The 12,346-nt window shown below is 37.6% G+C and overlaps 1 protein-coding gene across 8 annotated transcripts in view; it reads left to right on the top strand.

The window, feature by feature from the left end:
* RBM6 (RNA binding motif protein 6) overlaps positions 1-8,926 on the top strand; it is a 75,015-nt gene extending 66,089 nt beyond the window's left edge. For 7 of the 8 annotated variants that reach the window (XM_026725675.2, XM_026725669.2, XM_087924103.1 and 4 more), the window contains 8 exons: positions 771-862; positions 954-1,094; positions 1,327-1,416; positions 3,662-3,916; positions 5,471-5,545; positions 6,906-7,003; positions 7,657-7,786; positions 8,673-8,926. In XM_026725675.2, the coding sequence (XP_026581460.1) occupies positions 771-862; positions 954-1,094; positions 1,327-1,416; positions 3,662-3,916; positions 5,471-5,545; positions 6,906-7,003; positions 7,657-7,786; positions 8,673-8,798 (1,007 nt within the window). In that variant the 3' untranslated portion in view covers positions 8,799-8,926. The remainder of the gene's footprint in view (positions 1-770; positions 863-953; positions 1,095-1,326; positions 1,417-3,661; positions 3,917-5,470; positions 5,546-6,905; positions 7,004-7,656; positions 7,787-8,672) is intronic. The other variant, XR_015741675.1, reaches the window with a different exon arrangement.
* Positions 8,927-12,346: the final 3,420 nt, after the last annotated feature.

Here is a 12,346-nt window from a genome sequence, read left to right as displayed (position 1 = left end):
TTTTAATCTGATTGTTGTTGTTGTTAGTTGCAAAGTTGTGTCCCACCCATCGCGACCTCAGGGGCAACACTCCTCCAGGCCTTCCTATCCGCTACCATCCCCTTGAGTCCATTTACGCTCACACCAACTGCTTCAGTGACTCCATCCAGCCATCTCATTTCTCTGAATCTGATTGTACTATAAAATATTTTTCTTATTTATTTCTTAATCAATTTTATGTAGCCGCCCAACTCACCAATGTGACTTCGGGCAGCACACAGCAATAAATAAAATATAAAGTATAAAAATAGCAAATCTAAATATAAAAAAATATACAGTAGTAATAAATATCCTAAAAACCCAAAATGCAGCCATAAATGAGAATAGAATAGAAAATGGACTTCAATTTTCTTGAAAGAATCATCTTCTCTTTATAGTATCTTTTCATATTTTGGAATTTTTTGATAGCTCACTTAAAATCATAACTTTTTCTTTTAAGGTTGATCAATATATCTTAGGTAGCAGGTATTAGGGGTAAAGGGCAAGAAATTATAATTTTAATAATTTAAAATGTATAAAATATATTAATTACTGTACGTATCTTTGGGACCTTCTATCTCATTACCGTACATATCTCTGGGACCTTCTATCTCATTAACCAGAATATATTCGATCATATCTTTTATTTATTTATATCTGTTCTATTTACCTGTCTATTACAAACTGCTACAATCCCCAGATCAGCAGGTATAAGTTATAACAATTGCCCTGATATGTTTTACATCTTTCAGCTTCTTCTGATATGTCTACATTCATTTATGATCCAGATACTGGAAATTATTTTGATCCCATAAGTGGAGTGTACTATGATTCCAATACTCAGGTGAGATTGTATGCATAAATGAGTTCCTTTTCTCTTTTCATTATTGTAAAATGTTCTTTTTTTAAAAAAAATCCCTTTTTTTCTTATGTAGAGAGAAATACCAATGGGTCGGGAAGCATCACCACCACTATCTAGTATGAGGCATTATAAAAGCCAAGAAAGGACAAGTGAAAGAGATGAGCCATCTAGTAGAGATAATAGAAGAGAAAGACACAGAAATAAATCAGCCAAGGTAGTTATTGGTCATGAGAACATTGTTATGAATTATGTAACCTACATATTTAAAGTATAAAATGCTGAAAGTGAAAAAGGATTGGAATTCTATTCAACCAATATGGATGAATAACAGGCTTATCCAGCTTGTCTTTTTTCTTAGAAATAAAATAGCCAAGTACAAAAAAATATTGTTCTTATATAAGCGATGGAATTGTAAACAAGTTTTTAATTGTCACTTAATGTTTCAGAATGAGCATCAAGAGGACAAATTTTCTGCAGAAGACGTTTTTAAAAAGCCACTACCTCCAATATTGAAAAAAGAAGAAAGTACTCCTCCAGTAAGAAGAATATATTACTTTTATTGCAATAATTTATCTTCAAAATTAATTTTATCTAAGTTTTAAAAAGTATGCTCTTGACAATATTCTACACATATTTCTTTAAGTATATGTTCTTTATTCCATCATGCTTTTGGATAGAGCTAAGAGTCTCAGGAGAGCTGGCATGTTCTGGGTATAGTGAAGTGACACGTTTGTACACATTATAGCTATTTTACAGGCTGGTTTATGGCAGAGCACATCTGAAGCAAAATCTTTTAGAAAGCAAGAAAAATCTTTGAATTCTTCAAAAGGTTTCTCTCTAAAGCTATAAGCCCTTTAGAAAGCAGGCCTTTTGTACTTTGTCTGAATTTTCCATCTTTTTGCTTGTAATAGTAGAATGGTCAGAAGGAACAGATGCGGTGAAAGACCCATCTATTTTATGTAGTGACATGGGGAACCCTTGCGTTATTGTCTCCTGTAGATAGACTCTCACTTAGTGTTCATTCCTGAGGTACTAAATGTGAAGCATGGGTCATCTCTCATCTCAGACAGACCTCTAGAAGAATTTAAGAAAAATAAGCCAGGAAGAATGTTAACTTCCAATAAATCTTTTCTAGTTTTGGGAGTGTGGCTGGAGGCTCATGATTTAATAAGAGTAACTGCTGGAATCCTGACAGTCCTGAGCAAGGTGGGGAGCGGCGGTAGCGGTATTCAGGGCAGGGGATTCGGCTGGTACAAGGCGCTTTGGGGAAGAGCCAGGGAGGGTTCTGATGCTGCCATCTCCCACGCACTCCCCTCCCTGCACGCATCAGTCCACCAACCGGCATTACCACTTTGCCAGCCGGCTGCAGCTGCTCCCCTGTCCACCTTTGGCTCAGCACAATGGCACGTGTCTCCCCCACGTGGAGTGTATTTTCCTCATGCACCCAACTGCAGTGGTGGGTGCATGAGAGGGATACTTTGGGCTTACCCAAAGAGGGGCAGGGTAGGAAGCGGTGCTCCTCCCAAGGCTGGAGGAAGAGGGCCTTTGAGCCCCGGGCACCAGTTTGGGCAGTACCCTGCCGACTTGCCTGCTCATGCAGAGGGAAGCCCCTTTATCTCCGAGCCAGCCTTCCCAGAATACTGACCGAGCAGAGAATTTGGCTGCAACAATCAGCTTGGAACAGAGATGTGGTAGTTTAACTATGCCCCCTCTTGCTGCAACAGCACCATTACCTCGTCCTGGCTGGCGAGGAAATTTCCAACTCCACTATGGGCCGGTCCCATATTCCAGAGCTGCAGTAGTCACAAGACTGGCCCTTTGGTCATCTTGGAGCTGCTCCGGGATGACCAAAGGGCCAGTCCTGTGACTACTGCAGTTCTAGAATATGGGACCAACTTTCCGACTGTCAGCAAGCCACCCCGGGGTGGATTTCCCTCCCTCGCCGTTGGTCTTACCTTCCAGTTCCAGCTCACGTGGCTCTACTCAAGGTAAGGTTTACGCTCAGCCAAAGGGTGGGGGCCAGCGAGTGGGTGGGCCATGTGGGTGGCTCAGCCTTGTGTTCCTGCACAGCCTGGATTAATTGCTTTGGGGGGGGGATATTTCTCTGTGGCCCACCAAAATTTTCTTGCGGCCTACCAGTTGGCAAATACTGCTTTAAATAACGCATAAATAAGGGGAGAAAACATTAGCATAATTTTCACACAAGTCACAATGAAATTTCAGCTTGAATGGTGTTCAGCTTTGAGAGAAGAATGGGTAAATTTGAGAACAAAGAGGTAAAGGGATAAATTTTGAAGACTAATGATTAGGACGAATCTGGGTTTAAATTTTAGAAGTATGTTAACATGGCTCCCACTGGGTAATTGCATAGGTAGTATACTAAGATGTAAATGGTAAATACTGGTACTATTGTAAGTTTATTTGTAACTCTATAATTGCATTGCTTTATTTAAAATCTAACCTTTATATTTTAAAAATAATTCCTTGTTTTTGCATAATTGCATAATCACTTCAGATTTCAAGTCATTACATTATGACTACATCCCCTCTATTACAGATAGTAGAGAATTGCCATTGGATTAGTTCATGGTAAAGGAGAATTTGAATTTAGATCTGCTTTCTGATGTATAACTTATTTATTACTCTATAATATATTGATTATATGCTCAGACTGAAGCATATTATCCTTGATGTCATATTGGTCATTTGAGGCATCCAACACAATGACTGAATTTGTTCAGGTCTGCATGTGGATTTCATTCTTTTATACCTTTTCTACAGCCAAAGGTGGTGAATCCTCTGATAGGGCTTTTGGGAGAATATGGTGGAGATAGTGACAATGAGGAAGAAGAGGAGGAAGAGCCACAGCCACAGCCATCACGGCCAGTAGTCCAGCAAGAGGAACGGCCCCAAAAGGTTGAAAGCGATGAAGCTAAGCTGACGGACTGGAATAAGTTAGCATGTTTACTTTGCCGGAGGCAGTTTCCAAATAAAGAGGTTCTAATTAAACATCAACAGCTATCCAACCTTCACAAAGTAAGAAAGGAAGCAATATATTCTGACAGCTTCTGTTGTACATTTAGTAATTTTGTTTTAATTGGCAATTTACACAGAATACAACCAGAAATTAAGCAGGTTTTCAGATTAAGTATATCAGTTTTGAGTTCTGAACCATATTACCATGCAAACATTGTGAATAGTGGAGTCACTTATCCAAACACCTAAAGCTGAAAATAGATTGGAATGTTTCTTCTGGTTAATTCATTAAGGATGTGGCTTTGATAACTGAGCAAAAAATGGGGTTGCCATAGGAACATTAGAATCTTCAGTTAAAAAAACAGCTGTGTTATTCACAATTGAGGATATTTCTTATTATGTCAACTAAAAAAAAATAAGCAATGTAAACTGTCTCCCAAGATTTAGAATGATTGGGAAAATGGACTTGCCATAAGAATTGTTTTCTTAGTAGTAGAAATAGATATTACTATACTTCAAAGTGGAGTATTAAATTATTACTGGAAACTGGAAAAAAATGAAGATTCGTGTTTCACAAGTGCTTCCTTTAGATGTAGTATGTACATCTTGACTTGCTAAATCTAATCAAATTGCTTCTTACTGTTTTCAGTATTAAGTGACTAAATATTAAAGTATGGCAAAAATTAGATCTCTATTTTTCTAAATCTTGATCTTAACATTGATTTAAAGCAAACTGTGATTGTTGCTGATCACAATATAGATGTATTAAATCCAGGGGTGGGATTCAATTTTTTAAACAACCGGTTCTGTGGGTGTGTCTTGGTGGTAATGTGACTGGCTGGGCGTGGCCAACTCAACATCACTCACATCGAGGCATGCATCTCCTCACCTGGCCTCTCGTGACTCTGGGGATGCTGCAATAGTCGTAAGTGTGAAAAACGGTCATAAGTCACTTTTTTCAGTGCCATTATAACTTTGAATGGTCACTCCACTCAAGTAAAGTACCAGCAAAGGAGGGGGAAAAAAACTCCAGAGAAGTTCCAGAGACAGGAAGTCTAGTCCTGCCAACCATGTAAAAAGGGTTAACAGAGAGGCAGTTTCTGTAAGCAACACCAGAATGTTTCCTTCCTGCCTTCCTTACAGGATTAGGCCAGTAATTTCTTCTAACAACCAGTTCTTCAAACTGCTTAGAATGTTAACTGGTTCTAGCAATTAGGTGCGAACCTGTAGAATCCCACCCCTGATTAAATCTATGGTGACAATTGAAAGGAGAGGAGGCACGTGAAGTTTTAAGAAAGATCAGAGTAGTTTAGATGGAAATATGTGGGGGTCTTTACCAGAGAATCTCAAAGAGCTGATTTTGACTTCTTCCAGCAGAATATCCATATAATTCAATTAATTAAAATTAATAGTTAAGTACTAAGATCTCTTCTTGAAAGAAAAAATGTGACTGCTTTAATGAGTACCTCGATATAAATTTTCTCTTATTGTGCTATGCATTCTATAGAACTTGGTAGCCTTTGGTATTAAAATTTACTCTGGGGTTTCCATTATTCTCAAATATCTATTGCTAATTCTAATGCTGACATTTTAAGGATTTGCTTTTTCTTACAGCAAAACTTAGAGATTCACTGGAAAATAAAACGATCGGAGCAAGAACTGGCATATTTGGAGAAGCGAGAGCGAGAGGTGACTAAACGACTTATTTTTTTTCTTATATCTGCTGCAATATGGCTTGAGGAAACAGGCTTTTTATAAACAGTAAATCAATGTGTGTCCCATCTGTTGGATATATTCATGTCCTTAGATGCAGGCAGAAACACCCACTGTGTAAATCCAAAGTAATGCTTTTACTTTTACAGTTCAGTGGTGAGAAAAGTAGGGTGCTGCACTTAGGCAGGAAAAACCAAATGCACAGGTACAGAATACATGGTACCTGGCTCAAACAGTAGTGAGAAAGAACTTGGTATCCTAGTGGACCACCACTTAAATATGAACCAATTGTATGCAGCTGCCAAAAAAGTCAATTCAATCCAGGGCTGCATCAACAAGGGGATAGCATCATGATCATGAGGAGTGATAGTACTACTCTATACTGCACTAGTGAGACCACACTTGGAATACTGCTTCCAGTTCTGGTCACCATGATACAAAAAAGATGATGCTGAGATATCCTAGAGAGAGTGCAGAGTAGAGCAACAAAGACGATAAGGGCTAAATCATATGATGAGAAGAGAACTAGGCATGTCTAGTCTATCAAAGAGGAGGATTAGGAGTGATACAGAACAGAATAACAGTTGGAAGGGACCTTGGAGGTCTTCTAGTCCAGACCCCTGCTCAGACAGGACTATGCTACTTCATACAAATGGTTATCCAAAACCTTTTTTTTAAACTTCCAATGTTGGAGCATTCACAACTTCTGGAGGCAAGTTGTTCCAATGATTAATTGATCTCACTGTCAGGAAATTTCTCCTTAGTTCTCGGTTACTTCTCTCCTTAATTAGTTTCCACCCATTGCTTCTAGTCCTGCCCTCAGGTGGAGAATAGCTTGACTCCCTGTTCTTTGTGGCAGCCCATGAGATATCAGAACAATGCTATCATGTCTTCCGTTATTTTAGGGGCTGTCACAGAGAAGAGGGGGGGTCAACTTATTTTCCAAAGCACTCGGAGGGCAAGGCAAGAAGTAATGGATGGAAGCTTGTTAAAGAGTGATCTGACCTGGAACTAAGGAGAAATTTCCTGACAATGAGAATAGTTAATCAGTGGAACAGCTTACTTTCCAGAGTTGTAGTAGCACTATTGCTGGAGGTCTTTAAGAAAAGATTGGACAACCATTTGTCTGGGATAGAATAAGATCTCCTGCCAAGGGCAAGGAATTAGACTAGAAAACCTCCAAGCTTCCTTCCAGTCCTATGTTTCTGTGACTGCAGATTTTCTTTCTTGGTTTAGATTAGCTGGGCATGTCTGGGCTTTCAGTTAAGGCTCCCTACCAGGGAGGGAGGGAACATCAGTAAAAGCATTTTTAGTAATTCTGTTTTCTAATAAAAAGGGAAAATATAAAGAAAAGGGAAATGACCGAAGAGAGAGATTTGAGGAACGAGAATCTCCAGAGAGAAAACGGCCAAAATACTTCAGAAATTCTGACAGGTATTGACACAGCCTCATGAAATAAGTCCTTGCAGCTGCTTCTATGTCTTTTTAAATGGCATGAGACTGTGATAAAATCAGTATTTGAAATAAATATATTTTACAATTATATAATTTAAGTACTGGGATTGTTTTTGTGATAGCCCTGCTTTGAGACTTAATGTTAAAACAGGACATATGTTTTAAAAACAATTAAAGCTCAAAAGTATACAACAATGTTATTTTTAATGTGTTATTTTACTTTAAAAATGAAAATATAATATTGAAAGAAAATGGCTTGATTTGTGTATTTACTACTTAGCCTTCTTAGTTACTGGGATTTTTGCAGTGATGCAAAAATTAGTTTGACCCAATATAACTCATGTATTGTAAGAAAGAAAGTGCACACACAGAACTATTTAACATGTTACTGTCTCCAGGTCTGGCCTTGGACCTTTGAGAATTACTTCTTAAGTATTAAGATTCTCTTATGTATGTTATGTAAATTTAAAATATACTGGAGTACCGATGCATATCTTTCAGACTGAATTTGGCAAATGCCTATGCTTAAAGAAAAATGACAGCTTGGCTCCTAAGATTCTAGTTAACTATAAGCACGTATACAAAATGTACTGTGCATTGCTTAAAATGTCCCCACATGTATTTGTTTGCAGTGAGCGTAAGTCCACAGATAAAGGAAGAATGGAGAGCAATAACAAAGGAAGCCGAATGATGCAGGCTATGGGCTGGAAGGAAGGCTCGGGGCTAGGGCGCAATGAACAAGGCATGACCTCACCACTAGAGGTAAATTTCCTGTCTTTACAAATGAATGTTTACTGAACAGGCAGCATCTAGATCAGGGCTGTCAAACTCGCGGCCCACGGCCCAGATACATCATGCACTGGCCACACCCACGCCAGTTTAGCAAAGGGGGGAAAGTCCCAATATGTCACATGACACCACCGTGATGACGTGGGTTTGACACCCCTGATCTAGATGACCTTGGCTTTTCTTAAAAGAACTTAGTAATGTTATATCCAGCTAGTATTTGAACTGGAGATTACTATAAAATTTCATGTTGAGGAACCAAGCTGAGAAGTTGGAAAAACATCATAGGAGTAATAGTCAAACTGCTTCCGTTTGACGTATTATCGTCAAGAAGAATTGCATGGATAAATCCATGTAGACACCAGTAATCGAGAATGACTTGAAAAATTACTTGATCTCTTCATTTGCAATGTTTTAGAGTCTTCACTAAAAAGCTACAGTATACAGAATAACATCAGTCTGAATAGCTTAATAGTACTACTTGAAAGAGAGAGCAAACGAGAGCAGGAAGTGCTCCAAAAAATGGGATTCATGGCTCTGTGGTCTTTGGCCTGTTTATTTTAATAAGAATAGCTACCTTGAGGACTTAGTTGAAGAGATAGAGTAGATATGTTGAAATCTGGGTGAAGCACAGGCACTAAATTGATCTTGCATGTCAGAAATAAACTCTAGAATGAAATAAGCATATCATGTTAAATTTCTCCTCTCTTGCAGATAAGTAGCAAGGGAAGTAATACTGAATTTTTTTAGTACTTAATAATTATAGATAATTAAAAGAGATTGAAATATTATTTAAAAATCTGTTTCTTCTCTGGCAATAAAAGCATAATTGTTTCAATGAGATTTATGTATCTTTTTTCAGGCAGAAAATCGGAAGAAGGGAGCAGGCTTAGGAACCCAAGGAAGGCCCAGTAGAAGGCAATCTAATGAAACGTATCGAGATGCAGTGCGGAGAGTCATGTTTGCCCGCTACAAGGAACTTGAATAAATGTGTAAAGAAATCACACCAAACATCTTATATCTTCCAGTCCTTTGTGTTCTTTTTGTAATTTTTTTCTTTTTTGCTGCTGAAGTGTGTTTTGTTTTTTTGTTTTTGAAATAAAACAGAAAAAAACATTCCTTTGTGGCTTCTTTCCCTACCCCATCCAATTTTTTGAGAAAAATTACTAGATGTATCAAATTATAGCCTTATGGATTTTATACTCTCTCTCTCTCTCTCTCTCTCACACACACACACACACACACACAAATATATATATTAAAAACTGCAGTCTCCACGTATCATACATTTGGTTGGAAAAATACTATAGCAAAGAAAAGGACAATATCTGAATGCTTTTCACTTGGAATGACGGATATAATACTGAGATACCATTGATAATGCTTAATATTCTCTTATGGGATTGAAGGGATGCATCCATCCTGCTGTCCATCCCCAGTCTCTCAGTGATGTTTGATACTATTGTTCATGTATCCTTCTGGATTGACTTTCAGAGGTGGGAGAACACAGTGCTGTGGGGTTATTCTTCCTCCAGGGTAGGCTTCTGTTTGTTGTGGGTCAGAGGAGAAAGCTATAGCAGTACATTTCTTCTTTTTTTTTATAATAAAGTTTTATTTGGGTTTTCACACATACAAAATACAAGTAAAACATCTTTTTTGAAAATAGCATGGTCCCGGGTTGAACTTCTTTATACAGACACAAAACTCAATTTCATGCTCCTTTTGGTATTCTATTTCCTATCTTATACTATTTTACATTTTCTATATAGTCTTTCCCTTTTAATTTTCTCAATTTTTTGATTATCTCATCTCAATTCAAATCATTATATTTATACTTTTGTCTGTTCTGTTTCAATTTCATATTATCTTTTCTCATTAAACAAATTTTCTCCTGTAGTTACTAATTGGAGTATGACACCTTTATATCGTTTAATTACATCCATTCAACTCTTATTTAAACTTCAATATATACCTTAAGTTTATGACCTTCAATATAATACATAATACATAACTTCCAGTCGAATTCTGCTTGGTACCTTCTTATAATACACACTATATTATTTTTAAAAAAAGATTGTAAATATATGTAATTATAAACCCTCATTCCATTCCAGTTCAGTTCTATCATTAATAATCATTAAAATCTTAACATCTTTAACACTTCTTTTCAATTAAATATACTTCCTTAAAAATACATATAATCTCCATAATTAATTTTTCCCTTATTACTCTTCACGTTTTATAAATCATACCTTTTGTTACATTTATTTATTGACAAGCATTCCACTGAATTACAATAGCTATTTTATCAGACATTTTAATCATTGTTTCATATTTTCTAAAATTATTTCTGCTTCTAATATAACCATACTATCTTATGTACCTTTGCAGAATCCTTTTCCATTAAGTTTTCACCCATTATCTCTAAATAGGCCCTGTTTCTCTATATTTTGCTTGTCCTTTATAACTTCTTTTCCTTTCTTTCTTCCCTCTCATCTTCTCCCTCCCCTTTTTACCCCCTTGTCTCTCTAGTTCTAATTCTCTCTTCTGCATTTCCCTCTTCTGTTGCTTTCTGATTTTATACTTATTTTTCACTCTTTTTGGGGGGAGTTGTTTTTCTCAATCTTAAACTTTCCATTCTCTTTCCCCACTTTCCTTTTTTCCACCCATCTAAGATTACTTGTTCATTAAAGATGGCTTCTTCTTTGTCGTAATCTTCTTGTTCTGCAGGCATTTCTTGTTGTTTCTTGGAAGTCTTGTTGAGATTTTGCTGTAAGTTCTTTTTTAATTCCAGGCAGTCTCCTCCCTTCCAGATCCTACCCTTTTATTCTTTTTCTTTCCTGTTTTCAAAAGCTTTTAATTATCCAGAATTCTTTATTATCCCTTTGACTTTTTATTTTCAGCATTAAATGCCTATTGATGTCAAAGTGGATTTTTTTCCAATTTCTTGCTTAAGTCTCTTAGCTGTCAGTATAGGAAAAGGAGAAAACCAAATCTTTTCCCTTTTCTCTCTCTTTCGCAGCTTAAAAATCTTCTTAGGGAACAATGTTATTGTTTTTTAACAGTTTCAATTCCAGGATACCTTATTTGTTGCTTTTGCTGTTTGACCCGGTCTCTTCTTATCTTTCTCCTGCACATTCTTTTCCGGTCGAGTTCTTCTTTGTGGTGGCCATTTCTGACCACCGCTGCAACCGCCTTCGGGAAAGGGAGTAATGGCCAGCTGGGGAGGAGAGATGTGGCTCTGCTCAACCCTGCTGGCAGTCTTCCCGCCTTTACCACCTCTACGGGGTGGCTTAGCCCCAAAACCAGCTGGCTTGGGGCGCTCCGGCGGCGAGCACGGATCGAAGCCTCGCAGAGATGAGGTTTTGGTCTGTTCGCTGAAGAAGCTCAAACCGGAAGTCCAGCAGTGCATTTCTTCTTTTTTAGATCCGTCAGGGCTCTGCTCTCTGCTATTTAACTTAAATGAAGCTCTCCATCTGCATGGAGTTTATGCACTGATGATACTCAGGTAAACTACCCTTGCTCAACCAAATAAAGCTGTGAAGATACTCTCCCACTTTCTAGAAGCTCGAAATGGAAAAACAAGTTTAGGCTGGAACCTAGCAAGACTAAATAGCTATGAATTTTAGATCTTCTGGATCTCCAGATCTTCCATCATTAGTTTTAGATATATTCCTCCAGACAAAATTGTTGTGCAATTTGGGGAAGGGTTGTGCCCAGCCTCTCCTTAAGGAAAAGCTATGGCCAATAGAGGCCTTTGCAAAAATCAGACTTGTGCATTAATTGTGGCTATTGTTAGATCACAAACCTTATTCAGTCATTCATATCTTGGTCAGCTTCTTGAACTTTTATAATGTGCTGTCCTTGAAAACATTTGGTAGTTAACAATTGGTTCCCACAAGAGTTATAATGAATCACAATACACTCATGTAATACCTCTATTTTGTAAACTGGTTCCCTATTGTCTTCTGGGTACAATTCAAGGTGCTGTCTACAACCTATAAAGTTCTTTATAACATGGCCAGATTATTTTGGAGATTCCATATCTAAAATTATTTCTGCCCATTCTACAAAATTCAGTAGGATTGGCATGTTCCAGATCCAATGTCATTTTCTAAGTCTCAGAAAATGTGTCTTCTATCATGATGGATGGTCTCAATCCTGTTGGCCTGTGCACCATTGAAAATTTGGCTCCTTCCCTCAGACATTGGGCAAGGGCATTGAATTAGCTCATTTTACAAAGGTTGAGAATGTAAATATGATTGTAGTTTGTCTTTGATCTTATTTTGGCTTTATTTTGCTATGTTATTTTTGTTCTTCATATTCTATTACTCAGTTCTATTTATTAGTTGAGCTGCTATGTACAAACCCCAAAAACTTTAACCTTAGACTGTCTACTATTGACCTAACCCCTTTCCTAAGAGGTCTGTAGGGGGCACGCATAAGCGCACCAACGTGCCTACCATCCCTGTCCTATTGTTTCTTTTCTTATATGAATCACTACAGGTAGTCCTTAACTTACAATAGTTCATTTAG

The sequence above is a fragment of the Pseudonaja textilis genome, chromosome 2 (genome assembly GCF_049901715.1).
Source record: "Pseudonaja textilis isolate UNSWEBS1 chromosome 2, rPseTex1.2, whole genome shotgun sequence".
NCBI lineage: Eukaryota > Metazoa > Chordata > Lepidosauria > Squamata > Elapidae > Pseudonaja > Pseudonaja textilis.
This window is presented reverse-complemented; position numbering and strand designations above follow the sequence as displayed.